This window comes from Anabrus simplex, chromosome 2 (assembly GCF_040414725.1).
Source record: "Anabrus simplex isolate iqAnaSimp1 chromosome 2, ASM4041472v1, whole genome shotgun sequence".
Lineage (NCBI taxonomy): Eukaryota > Metazoa > Arthropoda > Insecta > Orthoptera > Tettigoniidae > Anabrus > Anabrus simplex.
In genome coordinates, this window is record NC_090266.1 from 559,795,597 (window position 1) to 559,814,758 (window position 19,162).

Below are 19,162 nucleotides of genomic sequence, written 5' to 3' on the forward strand. Positions count from 1 at the left end.
TGTATCATCATATTAAAACACTTGTCAACAAAGATATCGGCACATTCCTTCCACACATGATTCAATGAATTTACATTTAAAAGCTGGACAATTTTCCTTTTAACTTGAAGCCTACTAACAGAAAGAAAATCTATAAATTTAGCCTCAAAAACATTCAAACTTTCCCTATAAGCAATACTTGCCATAATGCCATTACATTAGGGTTAGGCAAATTTGCATCATCATACTGCTTCAACAAAATATGTACATTTCTTAAATCACCCATATTTTCTTCAGTGCTTGACAACGCATTACGGAATTCCAAATGGGGTAACTTGGAACACAACCAGCCACACTCATATGCACGTGTATTTACCTGAATTAAATCAAACCCACAGATCACACCTACAACAACACATCGGTATTGAAGGTTAACTGCTGCACTATACTATAAAATATGAGTATTATATTTTAAGCCAATTAAAATATGGGTCGAGCAGGTCAGAAGATTATGAAGTACTTTAAGGTCCGGTTTCATCAACACATGTTAAATATATACTAACAAGTAGTTAGTTAATACGGAGTTAAAATTTTAACATCTTGCTAGGTTTCTTGCGTTGAATCTAACTTTTCTTGTGAAATGTTTACTAATCGACTGTTAACTCTCCCAATATTGCGAACTGGTGCGAATCAAGGAGGCAGTGGTACGAACATGCTGTTTTACAGCGCGCTCCGATGCGCTTTTGTTTGCGTACAGCTGTAAAATATGGCGCGAGAAGTGAAACGGAATCGTAGTTCTAATTTTTCCTCCTTCGAAAAAGAGTTGTTAGATGAATTAGTTAGTAAATGTATATAAGTTATTGAGTGCAAGCGCACGGATGGCTTGACGATAAAACAAAAGAACGAGGCACGGGAGAAAGTCCGCGATGGTTTCAATGGGGTTAACAGATACTTTTTTAGCGGGTATCCACTGTCACCTAATAAAATCACTTCGTTAATTGTCCAACTTCAAACTGTGCTCCGATATGGGAGTTATTAAATATTGTATTGTCATGTGCAGAACCAGACCACCTAGCAAGTATATCCCTGATTTGGAGGTTAGGCTCATTAATCACCTGAACATTAACAGAGAAATATCCCTTCCGATTACGATATATTTCGGCCCAATTGCCTCCAGGTGATTGGATTCTTACATGTGTGTAACCTATTGCACCTAGAACGAACACTAGGAAAACGGCTTATTTCATAGAAGTCGCGGATAATTTGCTGACGCTCTTCTACTGAAGGGAATTTAATGTTATATGCCTCCTCCTCATGGATGCTATTGCTGCAGACACTCGTCAAACAACTCTACTAACAGTGGCTTTAGAAATTCCAGCATTGTCTCCGATCATTATGTGAAAATAACCAGTAGCAAAAAATTGTAATATTATCAGTACCTGCAACATTGGAGAAAGAGGTTAAGTTTCTCTCCGTAGGGTATTCTAACCTCACTCGAATTTCGTCAACAACCTTAGCAACGACTATTTTCGATAACCTGTATCTATGAAGAAATTCCGCATCCGTCAAATTTTCAAAAGTCATTATGTCGCTGAACTCTTCTTCGATGAGGATTATTGTGTAAAAGCTCTAAATAGAGCAATTCCGCATCGAAGGCGAGATTCACAGCAGCCATTTTGGAACAGGTTGGTAAATGCTAATGTTAGCCATTTAACATTGGAAATGGCTGATGTTAACTTTAATACGCAGTTTAACATTTGTTAATGTTAACAGTTGTTGATGAAACGCAAATTTTCTTAAATCGTATGTTAAAATGATTTAACACCTTGTTAAGTACTAACATGTGTTGATGAAACCGGGCCTAAAAATCTCTTTGTCACTGGAAAAACATATATGCAAACACAATATTACTTACATTTTCTTGTCACGAGGGAAACGGAAGAAAGACCGCGCATTCTTCTCTACTTCATAGTTACTGCAGCCAAACCCAGCACATACCTTTCCCCTCGTGTTGAGCGGAGATATCAAGGAATGACACACGCTACTATTTAATTATGTCAACTCGCTGAAAACGCATAAATAACACCAAAAACTTCCTACAAAAATAAACGTGCTCTTATGACAGAATCAATAGTTCTCAGGTCAATCCGCTAGAGAGAGTTCTAATAGCTGTCCCTCGATACCTCGCCGAGTGTCACGTATTGTCTCTACTGTATTTGGCGGCAGGCACACTACCCCTACATCACGGGGCCGGCCATAACAAAATTTTCACTATAACAAATAAAAATGTGATGTCTCCAAAATATTGTTCTACTGGTATTTTAATGTACTTTGAATATGACTATCATACTTTTTCCAATATTTATTGAATGGCTACAATTCTATGAACAATACTGAAGGAGAAGCAACAATGCAATGTAATACTGTAAACCAATCAAACAAAGGCAAATATTCTCGCACACTTGTGATCCATTTTGCGCCAATTATGAAAATGATTACTTCAGCATTGTAGTTGCTTTTGTACCCTTGATGTTCACTGACCAGTATCAGAGCATTACCTGAGGGGTTTCCAAGCCATAAACAACTCACCAACGTGCCTGTAAGACCCGTGGACTCCTAGAAGCATTCATTGGGCTGTGAAATGATTTCAGAGTCATCATACCTACCAAACAAAATGCTGGTTCAGGCCGTCCTAGGTGCACTTTTGTAAGCTTGCTCTTTGAGGCGACAAGTGTTGAGCAACCAACATCTTAGAGTGGTTGAGACTTGGAGTAGTCTAATGCAGGTCCACAATGTAGCTATGAGTGAGAACGAGGCTCTATAAGATAAATTTAGCATCTAGGAAACAATCCAGAGGACTGGCACTTCTGCCACAAAACCGGAGAAACAGTCTTAATTTTGTGAAGGTATGTGATCATTGAACCAAGGTCATGTACTCTTCAGTGACAAGTCCAGATTCAAACCGAGGACACCTGATGGAAGAGAGAGCGTGTGGAGAAGGGCAGGAAAGGGTTTGCCCTCTGCACCTTCACCAAGAAAGCACCGTTTAGAGGAGGTTCAGTGATGGTGTGTGGTGGTTCAACTCCAGATAACTGTACTGAAGTTGTAATTGAGAACAGCTCCCTCATTGCACTCAGGTATGTTGAAGAGATTCTCATTAATCATGTAATTCCATTCGCTTTTGAGGGAAGCTTCTTGCTTATGGACGATAATGCAAGAACCTGGCTGCTCACTGTGTCATGAAGTTCCTCTGGGAGGTCTACATTCCTACTCTGGACTGGCAAATCACAAGTCCAGACCTCAACCCCATTGAGCATGTGTGGGACATGATTGGTAGTCGCCTTTGGCACCGATTTTTCAACAATCCAGCTGAACTAAAGGTGGCATTGCAAGAAGAATGGGAAAATGTAGCACAAGAGGACATCCGGAGCTTAATCAGGAGCATGCCCAAAAGACTCGCAGTTGTAGCTGCACCCAGAGGTGGCAATACATCCTATTGATCACATAATCAACATTCAAAAAGTTCCTACATACATACATACATACATACATACATACATACATACATACATACATACATACATACATACATACTTTGAATAAATAATAAGAAACTCTGTCAGATTCTGCTTCTTTTAATTTACAAAAATGATCATATCAAACTGTTTTGAGCATTGTAGACTTTGGAATAGGTATGGAAATCTTCATTCTTTTATTCTGGAATGATGTCTTGAAAAAAAAATTAAATTTTGCTATCTAAAACTGAGATTAGTTTTAAAATGTGAAATGTTACACATTTTTTGGATGGCAGTGTATCCAATGCCACACAAAATCTAAGACACATACAAATTCAAACACCATTACAGCAATGAGAATATACGGTACCTCAGGAAGAGGACTCAAACGAGATTCCTGAGTTTCTTCAGCAGCACGGAGTGATGATATACTCTGCACTCTCTGATGAAGTTCTGGGTTACTAGCAGCTTTCTTCAGCTCACTGGTAATTATCTTTTCAGTCTTCACACGAGCTGCTGCTTCCACCAACTTTTGGGATATAACTGATAATTTAGCGAGTACTGCAGCTACTTCTTTATGGACCAGCAACTGTCTGGCTCGATCCTGTTGAGAGGTGAGAACAATTAAATCAATTCAAAATCAAAATCACTTTATTTGCAAATGAGGTGTCTACCTCGGTGGCAAATGGTACACTAAAATAAATTATTGTGAAGCACTAAGTATTAAATTAACAAGAGAAGAAAATTTTCCTATAATACAATATTATACAATTTACGCTAACAATTTTTTCTATTAAATACACAGCTCATCCTTAATAAATTTATATTGTTTACAAAATTCTACTTATGATATCTCCTGTACTACTTACAAATATAGTCAACTGATATACAGTATGTAGAATTACTTCAAATGATACTATACAACTGGTATAATATAAAAATTTACATTGCATTTATTTACTTTTTTTTACCCATTCTGGAACCTAAGTAGCATAACGACCTGCTGCGTCTTAACCAGAGCCCCTTTTGCCACCACTTTTCAGAGTTCCTGAAGGGCCTTCACAGCTACTGTAGCGGTCCCAGGGCCCTCAAAGTCCCCACTGTACTTCACCCCTACAGGCAGTCCCCTACTTTGTCTGTCTAAACTCCTTAGACCAGGGGATGGAATTAATTTATTCACACACATTTTTATTTACATTAACCTGCCCTGGTCGAATGCCCTCTAACACTTCATTTATTTTCTCTGTTGCTGTTTATTCCCCTCTTGAATATCTGTACAGATTTTGTAAAAGGATCAAACACTACCCCTGGTAAACTGTTCCACTCCTTCACACCCTTCCCAATGAATGAAAATTTACCCCAATCGCTTCTGCTAAAATTCCTTCTAATCTTATATCTGTGGTCAGTCCTGCCGAAATAATTATTTTCCAACTGAAGCCTCTCACGAATATCTCCCCATGCTGCTTCTCTTGTATAGGCTCTATATAATCCTATAAGTCTACTTCTCTCCCTTCTCTTACTTAAAGTTTCCCACCCAAGTTCCTTTAACATTTCTGATACACTACTCTTTCTCCTGAAATCCCGTGTTACAAATCTTGCTGCTTTTCCCTGCACACTATCTATTTCTTTTATTAGGTAATCTTTGTGAGGATCCCAAACACTGTTTGCATATTCCAATAATGGACGAACCATACTTAAGTAACTTTTTTCTTTTATTTCTTTGTTGCATCTTTTAAGTAGCCTCATTATGACATGTAATGATCTGTATGCTTTCCCAACAATGTCGTCAACATGACCCTTCCAGTGCAAATTACTTTCAAATCTCACACCTAAGTATTTGCACTTGTTATCTTTTGAGATAACTACCTCATCCAAAGTATATTCAAATTCAGTTTTAAAGCTCCTGTTTGTAAAAGTTGTAACAGTTGATTTGCCTCCATTACCCTTCATATTATTTTCTTCAAACCATTGTTGGATACTTTCAAGGTCCCTTTGTAATTCTGAACAATCCTCAATGTTATTTATTTCCCTATAAACAATTATGTCATTTGCAAACAATCTTATTTTTGATGTTATATTGTTCCCTAAATCATTTGCGTATATTAAGAAAAGAAACGGACCGATTATACTGCCCTGTGCAATTCCCTTCCAAACTTTCTCTTCCTGAGATACATTATTTCCTACTTTGACGTTCTGAACCCTTGAATTTAGAAATGTTTTTATCCAACGTGTAACCCTTACTTCCAATCCTATTCCCTCCAATTTCTTTAATAATATTCCATGTTCCACTCTATCACATGCTTTGGAAAGATCTATGGCTATGCAATCTAACTGACCTCCTGAATTCAATTGATCTGATATGTCCTGCTGAAATCCCACCAGTTGTGCCTCACAAGAAAATTTCTTTCTAAATCCATACTGGCTCCTCATGAACCAATTTTTATCATCACATGTCCCTCTGATGTACTTTGATATTAAACTCTCCAGTATTTTACAAACTATACTGGTCAGGCTGATTGGTCTGTAGTTCTCTAGTTTCCTTTTATCACCCTTTCCTTTATAAATTGGTATTATTATAGATTCCTTCCATTCCTTTGGTATTACACTATTATTTATGACATAGTCAAAGAGAAATTTTAAATAAGGCACTATGTACCACCCCATCGTCTTTAATACCTCCCCAGTAACTTGATCACTTCCTGCTGCTTTTCCTCGCTAAAGCAGTTGGATTTCTCTGAAAATATCTTCATTTGTGAATGAGAAGCTTCTTGTTTCTGTATATGTCACTCCCTCTCTAATTTCTGTTTCGGTTTCCAACTCCTGACAATCATCTACTGAATCTCTGAATTCCCTACTAAATAGGTTTGCTTTTTCAGTATCTGTTAAATAGTGTTCACCCCCTTCTCCCACCATTGTAGGAATTTGGACTCCTTTTCCTTTTTGATTCTTGATATATGAATACAGCTTTTTCCATTTCCCTTTGTGGACATTACCCTCTTGAAGTATGCCATTCATATAATTCTCTTTTGCTTCCTTTTTCACTCTATTCAGTTTCCTCATTAGCTGTTTTCTAGTTTCTCTACTCTCCCTAACCTCTTTGATTTTCCTGTTCACTATTCCACATTTTATTTTTAATTTTCTTATTTCCCTTTTATAATAAACAGGGTTTGAGGTCATTTTACCCTTCTTAACAGGTACAAATCTCTTCTCTCCTTCCCAAATGATTCCTTTAAATTTAGCCCAAAGAGTATCCACATTATTCCCTTCACTTATCCAACAACTGAATTGTGATTTAAGGTAAGTCCCACATTCATCAACTTTAGTTTTTCTGTACAATTTCTTGTCTTGTGTAACCTTCTTATTAAGTCTTTATGGTATGAGTCCTACATCCATTATTACAGCCTTATGGTCTCCTATTCCTTCAATTACCTCAGTTTTATCAACAATTTCCCCATGGTTTAACCAAGAATACATCTAGTAAGTTATTGAGACGAGTCAGTTCTTGAACTACATGTGTAAATCCTCCCTCCCAAATTAACTTATTTGCCAGTTTCTGTTCTTCACTTGCAGCTCCATTCCATTCAACTTCAGGCAAATTTAGATCTCCCCCAATTATTACCAATCATTACAGTAAAACCTCGTTAATTCGAAGTCGTTGGGACGCAAGAACCGGACTTCGAATTACGTGATTTCGAATTAGCCGCCAATTCGCAATTCAGAAGTACCAACCCTTGCCGCGTTACAAAATATTCAAAGGCCCGTTACTGCATGCAGTTAACCTTGATTCACAGTTTACACCTTTCAAATGCCATGAAAAAATAACTATTTCCAAAATGTATCCAAGAAGGTGCATTTACAGTATTCAAATAATGCACTCGGATATCTCACTGGTAAACATAACCTCACACAACGAAAGAAAGAAAAAAATAGCACGATTCAAAGACGAGGAGATGCGGCTCCCATGTTCAAGTGTTTTATTAATTGGATTACTATACTGTATGCATTTTAGATGCCTTGTATTTACACAGAAAGTACCAGACGCCCTTAAAATCGAACTTTCCTATGACTCTATCCTCGTATGATTTCCCGCCATGGCACTTCTCTCGTACTTCAGAAACGTAAATTAACACTTGCCGCGTCACAACGTATTCTAAGACCCATTAATACATGCGATCACCTCGATTCACAGTTTAAACCTCTCAAATGCCATGGAAAAAACTATTTCCGAAATGTATCCAACAAGGTGCATTTACAATGTTCAAATAATGCAATTGGATAAATCACTGACAAACATAACCTCACGCTACGAAAGAAAAAAAAAAAAAAAAAAAAAATCGTACAATTCAAAGACGAGGATAAATTATGCCGGTTCCCCTGTGCAAATGCATTATTTTTTGGATTTCTGTTCTGTTTGCATTTTTAGATGCTTTGTACTGGCATGGAAACTGCCCGATGCCCTTAAAACATTGTAGCTTATCGAACTTTCCTATGACGAGCGGATAAAGTATCTCGCAACCATGTGCATTGCAACGGACTACTATGACCCCCATCCCTCACCCTTGTGCGATTTCCCGCCTGGCAATTTCTCCTTTAAAACCATAAGACCGTTTGGGCAGTTTCACCGGCAATGACAATATTGTTCGGTGCCTACGAATTTAATACATGAGCCACGTTTTTTCGTCAACTGTCGGCATCGCCAGTGTTCGCGGATTCTGTTTTCCCACACACTGTCTGTTGTGTGATATTACGGCGTTTCTTAAAAGGTTGAATACAAAAGAATTCTGATTTCATTCAACTTAGCAATCATGAAGCCCACTGTAGACCCACCGAAGTGAGTGTAAGTGCGGAAAGCTACCCCTCCACGTTCCGGAACGCACGTTCTATTATGACGCGGAACGGATAAATTTTGAGTTGAAATTACTCTGTAACATACTACTGTTTTTAAATGTAAAGGCAGTTTCGAATTAAAAGTCTGAATTTCGGTAATGGGGCAGACATTGTACTTCGAATTACGAATTATCCGTATTTCGAATTAAACAATTGAAATAACATGCAAAACTATATCTCATGATTCCGGGAACGAGAGCTTCTTCGAATTAGGCGGGATTTTGAACTAACCGATTTTGAATTATCGAGGTTCTGCTGTATTGTTGTTTTTATGAGTATAATCTATTATTTTCTCAAATATTTCCATGTCTCTTTCCTCTCTTCCAGGACTATGTTCCTATAATTCCCACCTCCTTCATATTATCACAAACTAATTTTATCCCTTTCATCGGTAAACCATTCATATGAACAGCAAGTTTCCTTCACCAGAATAAACACACTCCCTCCCTTTTTATCTCCTCGGTCTCTACGATAGACTGTGAACCTTTCTGGAAATACTTCTCTATTACCCACCCCTTCTCTCAACCATGATTCCACTCCTATCACCATATCAGTCTCATAAGATTCCATCAATGTACCGAATCTTAATTATTTATTTACGACACTTTGACAGTTTACCAAGAGCAATCTCGGACCCCCTTCCACCCTGAAACTTGACTGTTGCAATTGGGTAACTTGAAATTCCTTACTTTCCTGAGTTTCATTTTCTAGTTGACTGAGCCAGCTTGAAATACAGCTGGCTCTTTCTACTAGTTTTCCTGGTCAGTATTATAACTCAAGGGAGTTGCCTGTTTTACAGTACATATCTTAAGATTAATAAAATCTAGAACAATATTTGCTATCTTTCGTTTACCTGAATTGTTTAGATGGAGACCATGTTTTGTATAACAGTATCACTCAAAACTGCTGCATTCAATAACCTGAGTATTCCGAAAATGTTTACAAATTTTAACAATATCTGTATTGACCTTGTCCACTTCAATGTTCACACACGAGTCTCTACTCAAATCATGCCTGTGGGGCACGTTAATTCAATTCTGAAAAATCTATTCAAAATCTTTCTTAGAAAATAGTATCCAAAGTAAAAATGTCTTCAAGAATAAAAAATCCAACACTTTAATTATTCAGGCCACAAATAATTAAACACTTCACTTGTAGAAATGAACTTCATCCTAAATAATGCTTACCTGATCATAAGTACTGAGTTTACTCTTTTGTAAACTTAAATTCACGCTAAAAATAAGGGAGTAACATATTTATGTCTTCCCTTTTTAACTTTTTGAATAATGTCAAATTAAATTTGTATTCACAATTATGCTCTTTTCAAAATTGCAAAGATTGTTTATAAAATAGTTGCATTTCAATTAGGAACATTAAATTACAATTGAAGACGTTCTCTCAGCAGCAACATGCAGTGCTCAACTACCACTCCCTCTTTTAATGTGTAGCATACCCTACTTAAAACTGAGCATCATTTAAGTTGACTTATCACTATTACTCAAGAGCAATTGAATTAGAGATATATGGCTAGTAGGTTAACACCTCCAATTGCCTTGATGACAGTGGTGACGCGGCATGGCATAAACTTGACAAGACTCCAGAAGAGTTTGGGGAGCCATACTAATCCACGATTGCTGCACGAACTCCCATAATCCAAAAAAGTTTGGTCAGAGCAGGGTTTAGGGCATGCAAGTCCCTATCGACAGCATTCCACATGTGCTCAACGAACCCGTCATTCACAAGCGACGGGCTGGAGCATTGTCTTGCTGTAGGTACAGGTCGCCTGCAGCATGCTGAAGGGTAAAGATGATCTGCCAGCATGTTCCTGTAATGTTTGCCAGTGAAGGACACTGTCAGATGTACTAGGGGTCCCATTTTATATAACGTAAACAGTCACCATACGAGAATACCATCACCACGAATCTGAACTGTACCACACTGGAAAGAGGGATTCATTGTGTCACGAAACTGATGACGCACTCATACATAGCTGTCAGCATGTAACAACGCATACCTCGACTCGGCTGTCCAGGTGACCTTTCCATGCTTCGAGCATCCAATGGCGGCGTTACTTCGCCCATGTCAGTTGATATGCTGCATGTTGAGCAGAGGTACCCTCGTGAGATGTTTGCTTCTGAACCCCATGGTGAGGGGATGGTTCTGGATAGTATGGCTGCTCATAGAACACTGTCCAGCATTGAAATGACAAGTGATCCGATGCATTGTGGGCTGCTGGTCCACTCTTACGATTCAAAATAACCGACGGTGACCAATCATCAACACGTCATACACCATGACAGTTAACCCTGGTGGCAGTGGTTTACTGCGAATGCACATATTCATGGTATACTCTTGATATGGTGGCCCTAGGAAAGCCCAGTGCCTATATGACTTCAGAGATGGAGTGGCCCACACATCTGGCACCAACAATCCGGCCGCGATCAAATGTGTTCAGATCTCGTATCTTACCCATCCTTTTGTCAACTGTTACTCATACAGCCCATAGGAGGTCAGCTCACTGTTACATGCCATGCCCTCCTAATACATTTGCCTGGCCAAACACAGAATCATTTCCCCAATACAGCAATTATCTCTAATTCAACTGCTCATGTGTGTAGAATCATTGGGAGTTTAGAGAAGGATGTAAAGTCACAGTATTACACTAACAACTAAGAATTCACTTCTTTCTGATTTTGAAGCACGTTCTCTGCCTTCATTGTCAGTGACATCATCAGTTCAGAGAGGCATTCTCTCTGTTCCCTTCCCACATATTAGAGATGGATAGTTTCGAGCAGCACCACCACTTCTATTTCTTCGGCTCCTATTCCTCCTCCTAGAGTTCTCTATAGCGGATTATCATGACATCCGATTTTTGGACATAGTCGGGCAACTTATAATCCTATACAAGTATTTATTAATACACCTATTCAATACTTTTTGTCCACTTATATGTGGTTACAAATACAAACAATCAATTATCACTTCTGGGACATGTTTAGCCCCATTTAAGGGCATCTTCAGCCTTGATTACAATCTTAAAATAATACACATAAACACAAAAAAGAAGCTAGAAAATTAGCCTTGTAACCTTATTATCTAAAACATTGGTACATATATTGTGAAATGGATTACATTTGATAAACTCATGATACAAATGTTAGAGGAGCACTTTCTATGGTCATTCTAAAATAATGTAGTCTGAGATTAAAACTAGTTCTTCTTGGAAAAAATTTCAAGTTCTAATAAAATGGTTCAATAAATTGTGTACTCTTTCTCCAAGGCAATAGTATGTGTATGTATTATAAGCAAGCGATGTCACAAACACAGAGAAAAATGTCTGTCAAAAGACGTGGTCAAGGTCGCAGTTTGTCATTAAATTTGAAGGTAGTTAAAACATTCGAAGAGTAATAAGACATAACGTGGAAACTGAAGCCGATCATGAGAAATATGAAACATCATGCAGGTATAATGGAATCGGTTATTGGAAATAGGAAGAATGTCCAAGCAACCCTGTTTTGAGAAAACTGGAAAAAACTGAATAGCGTTCATATTATCGGTCCTGGAGTTTTGTGATACATTGCAAAGTTGTAAAGCTATGCAGGAGGAACATGATGACAGCCAGATGGAGGGCATTTTCACAACTGATTAAAAGTAAATTGAGGTAGAAAGCCTTGGACATTCTTCCTTTTTCCAACAATTCAAATTTTCGAAGGTACTAAAAACTATTTTAAGAGAAACACTCGTTTATATCACCGTAACCAATTAGTTTATTGCATATAAATCCACAACAGATGCAAGGAATACTACTTAGCTCGGCACATTCCACTCAACATTGCAATTCCTTACGTGAAAACATTTTGTTTTCACTGTCCTAAACAATTTCTACATCAGACTGATCATCACTTCTCGTCGACCACTGAACAATATTGTTGTAAAATCCCTGATATTCTGAAGGAATATACTTGATGATTTTCCGAATATCTTCGATTTTCTTACGATTGAGAGGAACCACTTCTTTGTACGCTTTATCCTCAGGACCTGTCTGTATTTCTAGTCCCTTAAGAAGCCTGAAGGAGCTGAAGTTTAGCCCATCAATAAACTCCGATGCACATACGTAGCCTGGTAGCTGTAATTTATAGGTTAAATGTCTATAGCTTGCAAGCAAGAACTTAACTTTCATTTTGCTGTCCAAGGCAGTACAACTTCTCTTGAAGTATGATGGCCACCACTGCTTAAATTCAACTATATCTTCATATTCTATGACTTTGGCTTGAAATGCATGAGGCTTCTTTCTACAATTCACTATAATTTCAACATACTGTTCAACTGAATACACCCTGTCTCGTCTTCGTAACACTCACTTGATGACAGAAAAATCCTTGTCACAAGGCAAGAAAGAGTGGCCTCGTATTGGAAAATAATGTTGAATTGTTTGAAATTTTCCAATCATGGTAAGATACATAAAAAATCGAACAACATTGTTGTTCCTGTTTTGTCCAGCACAGGAATCCCTGGAAAGGTGAAGTTCTCTAACTGTGTCAGGACGTCTACGTAAATAATCATGCAAAAAGGTGTACACCTCGTTTGGACCACGATTAGCTTGACCTTCATGGTAGCAATAAAAATGAGCTGTGTTATCCTTCAGGTTATGAATTCCAAATACAAATAGCCAGAGTTTTCTTAAATAAAACATTTCTTGGACAGGCAGACAAGGCAAAGGTACATTCTGCATGAAGTAAAAAACTATCCCTACTACATCATCCCTTTCTGCACACAGTTTAATGATTTCTTCGTGCTTCTTATAAAACTTTGAAGCCCTACGCTTATGAATAAGCAACTCCGCAACTGCAACTCTTTTTGCAGTTTCGTTTAGAAAAGTAGATTTGATCTTAGCTCCGAGTTCCTCGCAGGTGGAACACACGTCAACCTGTGGGTCAACTATTACAGGGTCAGACAAAGCTTCACCTACTCTAACTCTCTGAGATCTATTTTCTAGAAATATAGCAACCCGTTCAGTCACTCTTTTGTCTAGTCCAATGAGTGCAATTGGACTAGACAAAAGAGTGACTGAATGGGTTGCTATATTTCTAGAAAATAGATCTCAGAGAGTTAGAGTAGGTGAAGCTTTGTCTGACCCTGTAATAGTTGAGAGGGGAGTTCCTCAGGGCAGTGTTATCGGACCTTTATGTTTTCTTATATATATAAATGATATGAGTAAAGGAGTGGAATCGGAGGTAAGGCTTTTTGCGGATGATGTTATTCTCTATAGAGTGATAAATAAGTTACAAGATTGTGAGCAACTGCAACGTGACCTCGAAAATATTGTGAGATGGACAGCAGGCAATGGTATGTTGATAAACGGGGCTAAAAGTCAGGTTGTGAGTTTCACAAATAGGAGAAGTCCTCTCAGTTTTAATTACTGCGTTGATGGGGTGAAAGTTCCTTTTGGGGATCATTGTAAGTATCTAGGTGTTAATATAAGGAAAGATCTTCACTGGGGTAATCACATAAATGGGATTGTAAGTAAAGGGTACCGATCTCTGCACATGGTTATGAGGGTGTTTAGGGGTTGTAGTAAGGATGTAAAGGAGAGTGCATATAAGTCTCTGGTAAGACCCCAACTAGAGTATGGTTCCAGTGTATGAGACCCTCACCAGGATTACCTGATTCAAGAAGTGGGAAAAATCCAAAGAAAAGCAGCTTGATTTGTTCTGGGTGATTTCCGACAAAAGAGTAGCGTTACAAAAATGTTGCAATGTTTGGGTTGGGAAGAATTGAGAGAAAGAAGAAGAGCTGCTCGACTAAGTGGTATGTTCCGAGCTGTCAGCGGAGAGATGGCGTGGAATGACATTAATAGATGGATAGGTTTGAATGGCGTCTATAAAAGTAGGAAAGATCACAATATGAAGATAAAGTTGGAATTCAAGAGGACAAACTGGGGCAAATATTCATTTATAGGAAGGGGAGTTAGGGATTGGAATAATTTACCAAGGGAGATGTTCAATAAATTTCCAATTTCTTTGAAATCATTTCGGAAAAGGCTAGGAAAGCAACAGATAGGGAATCTGCCACCTGGGCGACTGCCCTAAATGCAGATCAGTATTGACTGATTGATTGAAATTTATACTGGAAGTTTTCTTTAAAGTCTTTCAAATAAAATTCATATTTGATATTCAGATCAGGGTTCTCTTCACAAAAAAGTGCATGCATTTTTTCACATTTAAGTCTGCGTCCAAGTAAAGAACAATTTTTCCACTGTAATGTGACTGATGAGTTGGAAAAGATCTAATATGTTTATCTATCTTGAGAATATCATCTGGTTTTAGACATTACCTGTACTGAGGTGTCATCCCCTATTATCATTTGGAGACTGACCATTAACGAGTAGTGTTGTTAAGTGAACAATAGCCTTATCACTTATAGCATGTAAACTTGAATAAGCTTTGTGGCACACAGGAAACTTCTCAGAATCCTTCATAGCATAAAATTGAAATGTACCCTTTTTCACAAATCTTTGTTCCTCTTTTCTACTTCTTCTTGCTACTGGTGTATACTCTATCAGTCCCATAATGTACAAATCTGTCTCTTTCTTAGTTCTGCCATCATCTCGAGATAATAGTCATTTGCTGCTCTTCCGCAATTCTGTCAAAACACCTCTTTGGACAACTGCAAGAAACATATAAGAGAAAGATATTAGGGAAATGTAAGCAAAGTTACTGCACATATAAATTATATCCATAATAAACAACATTATCACACATAAGCATAAAAAGCTTTTAAAAATAACCGAGTTTCACAAACACCATCGAGTTATTGATACTGTTGAAATAACGAAACTACACGGTACTTACCGACATTGAGGTCCAGTAGATTTTGGTGGTACAATAACACCTTTCGAAGTATTGTATTGCTGGCCCAAGGACTTGGCCCTCTTGCGTTTCTCTTTGCTATAATGCCTTTTCTTCTTGGTAGCACTTGATCATCAACAGACTCACTTTCGCTCATTTTAACGCTATTAGTCACTATAATATTTCAAAACTTACTGTTTATCACCAGCAATAAATTGCAAATGGCAGTGATTAACTCATCCAACACAACAGAATAACAACACTCTCTACTCGCAAGATTGCACTCCGCGCGACTCCCGTACAGTGGCGCTGTTCATAGCAGTGAGTGGAACAAAGATGAAAATCCGGACAATCTTCCCTTTTCCACTCACCCGAAACTATGAAGGCCCACAGATCCCAGAGTTTTACACGGACATTCATCCTTTATCTACCAATCGATGCGTCTATGTATCGCGAGCAAATTGTATATCTCAGCTTAAATTTGATAAAATTGGACATTCTTCCTTTTTCCAATCACCGATTCAATTTGTGTAAGGCATCCTGCCAAGAGCACTGTATGGTCTACTGGACTAGCTGTTCTCTGTAAGGAAAAGGAAAGTAAGTCTTAAAGAGTAGTGAAACAAAAAGAGAGAGAGGTCTTCTATTTGACAATATTAGAGAGAGGACTTACATGTTACCCGGCAAGTTGAACGTGCGAATAGGAGCGCGCAGCTGTGAGCTCACATCCGGGAGATAGTGGGTTTGAACCCCACTGTCGGCAGCACTGAAGATGGTTTTCCGTGATTTCCCATTTCCACACCAGGCAAATGCTGGGGCTGTACCTTAATGAAGACCACGGCCGCTGCCTTCCCATTCCCAAGCCTTTCCTGTCCCATCGTCTCCAGAAGACCTATCTGTGTCGGTGTGACGTAAAGAAAAAAGACTTACGTTTGTTCTAAACGGTTATGCACGACCTTCCCTTGTATCAGTAATCACTCTTCTGTTGACCCTGTTTCTCGTGTTGTATCTGCGCAACAGAGGTAATAGTGAACGCGGGGGGTTGAGGAGCGTGGGGGGAAGGAGGGGATGGGTGGAGCTAACTACGTTGAGGCTGGCGAGGGGGCAGAGTTATCAAGTTTGATGGAAGCGGGCCTACTATTCGGAGAGATGGAAGGAGCCTTAGAGCGTAAAGAATGAAATATATTAGGGATCCTGGCTTTATCTGAACTAACTGTTTGTAATAATCTGCGTGTTAGCTCATGTAGTATACTTTTAATGTCCATGACATCATTAAGATTCTGATCTTTATTATACGTCTGATCTAAATATACAGCGAGAATAATTTAAGAGTTCAGACTTCTGCTCGCACACCGTGGGAATTCCCGAGCGAGCGCCATATAGCTTGTGTCAACACTGGCGAGATAAGAAGTCTTTACTGCCGGTGCGCAGCTGTTTAGCACTCTGTCCCTCAGTTCGCTAGAAACTAATGGACTTTTAAGGTATGTTGTGAGGTTATTATCACGATGGTTAAATACACTAGAGAGCAGAGAATATTTTTGGTCAAGTGTTATTTGCACAAGAAGAAGAAACCAGTTAAAAGGTGCCTTCGAAAATTCTGTAGACAATTTTCCGGTGCGACAGTACCATCAAAACGGTACGTGTATCAGCTCGTTTACAAGTGGTGTAGTACTGGTTCTGTAATCAATAAGCAAAAGAAGTGAAGGAGAACAGTTCTCACACGGGAGAGGTTAGAAGATATACAGGCAAGACTCCAGGTCAGTCCACTTAAGTTGCTTCGGAGAGTAGCTCAGGAAAGTGGTATTTCACCTTCTTCAGCACGTAATGCAACAAAATTGTTACATTTACGATATTATCAGACTCAAATATGAAGATTTGAAGCTTCCACCTAATCAATATATATATATATATATATATATATATTACTGTTCTACAGTACCGGTTTCGACCTAGTGAAGGTCATCTTCAGCTGACAATCATAACATACAATTAAAACATCACAATAAGAATGTCACATGGTATGGGTGGAAACATAGTCATTACAACTGTTCTAGTTTAAATAATCGTCTACAATAACTGATATAATAATTAAAAAGTTAACATTACTATATGTACATGAATGATGTATGTTAAAATACATTTTCTTAAATTATAAAGGTGTTACATAGTACGGATAAAAACGTTATCAAATGTTTTTCGTCTTATCTTCGTCTACATTAGTCGGTATGAGAGTTAAAACTTTGCACTACTATTATGTGCACAGGTGATATATGTTGAATGTACAATATTCTTGAATTGTGAAGTGTCCACTGTTCCACATTAAAACTTATGGCTAGATGAATAAAACATTTTGAAGTACAGATTAATTCTTGCGGCGTGTTGTATATGCGACTATGTTATATCATCAGCTGTGTTCGTCTACTGGTGGTATAATAGTATGAATTTCTTGAAGTAATATGAACACTTGTGTTGAAATCAGGTAGTTGTCTGGTGCTTAGTGCAGGACTTCCGTCGATATATACCCAAAGCTTATAGTTTATGCTAAGACTGAATTGACCATAAAATACGGTATATAAATGTAGATAAGTTGTTGTTTTAGCAACGTGCTTTCTTTAGTTTTATGTTACTGTATTTGATTTCATCAAATGTCAATATGTATTATAATACTTGATTTCAACATATTTTGTGTTTTTAGTTAGCGTGAAAGCTTCTTTCTTTACTATGTATTGTAGGGCGTATATTGTACTGTAGATGTTGACACTTGATGTGTGCTATTTGGCAGCACGTCGAGCACTGGTCCGTGTTTTCACAGGAACATTGTGCATTCTATCGGTGTGTTTCGAAATCTCATTACAAGATGTGAAGCTTGCAGTGAAGCTGAAGGAGATCACTTTTATCATCGTTTGTAAATACTGGTGAGTTCAGTTTAATTTCCTAGTTGATTTATTTATTTGTTTATTCATTTACTTATTTGTCCAAAGCATCTATGTAGCCAGTGAGTTCAGTTTCGTTTAGTTTCTGCAGGCGTAATCATGCCGCTTCTTTGCACCAACTATGCCTGCTTGTCATTGCGGACACTGTGCTCGCTGCCTCCGCTTCCCAACGCGCCTAATCCTCAGCACTTCACTCTGAACTTTTAAATTAATCACCCTGTATATATAGACTATGTAGCTCGTTTAACATTCTCCCTTTTTCCAATTCCTAATTATTGTTAGATCTTTCTCTATAGATTCAAATCGGTGGACAGTCTTCCTCATATGCAAACTCATTGCTGAGTATTTCTTAAGTTTTTCTGCTTGAACATGTTCCATATATCTTGACATAAAGCTTCTTCTAGTCTGTCCAATATATGGATCACACTGTGAACACTTTAGTCTATATACTCCTGATCCCAAATAATGATTTTTGCCGTGATTAACTGTATTATGGTTAAAGAATATGGATTGGTTTGTGTTAGTAGTTCTAAATGCTATATTAAAATTGTTTCTTAAATATGTTAGCGATTAGGTGAATAGCTGGATTGTTAAAAGTGAAAGTAGCATACTCTGTCATTTTGGTTTTATCTGGTATCAGATCCGTGGACATCTTTTTCTTAATTTTATTGACCAGTCGATTAACCATTTCCACTTTAAAGCCATTAAGCCTAGCCAGGTTCTTAATATAATTTAATTCTGTTTTTTAGTTCTTGGGGGACAGAGGAATTCTAAGTGCTCTGTATATTAGACTGTGGAAAGTTGCCTGTTTTTGTGAATTAGGGTATAATGAAGAACTGTTTATAGTTGTAGAGGATTGTATTGGCTTTCTAAATATTTGGAAATTGAAGGTGTCCTCTCCATGCGTGACCGCTATATCTAGAAAATTCAATGAACTCTTGATCCTGTCCTCCTTAGTAATATTTCAAGTTAGGTTCGATTTCATTTAACTTTTCCAAAACTT

The 19,162-nt window shown here is 38.0% G+C and overlaps 1 protein-coding gene across 1 annotated transcript in view; it reads right to left on the reverse strand.

Moving 5' to 3' along the window:
- LOC136864226 (lysine-specific demethylase 5A) overlaps positions 1-19,162 on the reverse strand; it is an 843,789-nt gene that overhangs the window by 223,710 nt on the left and 600,917 nt on the right. Inside the window, exon 24 of the mRNA XM_067140948.2 lies at positions 3,865-4,098. Coding sequence (XP_066997049.2) covers positions 3,865-4,098 — 234 coding nt within the window. The remainder of the gene's footprint in view (positions 1-3,864; positions 4,099-19,162) is intronic.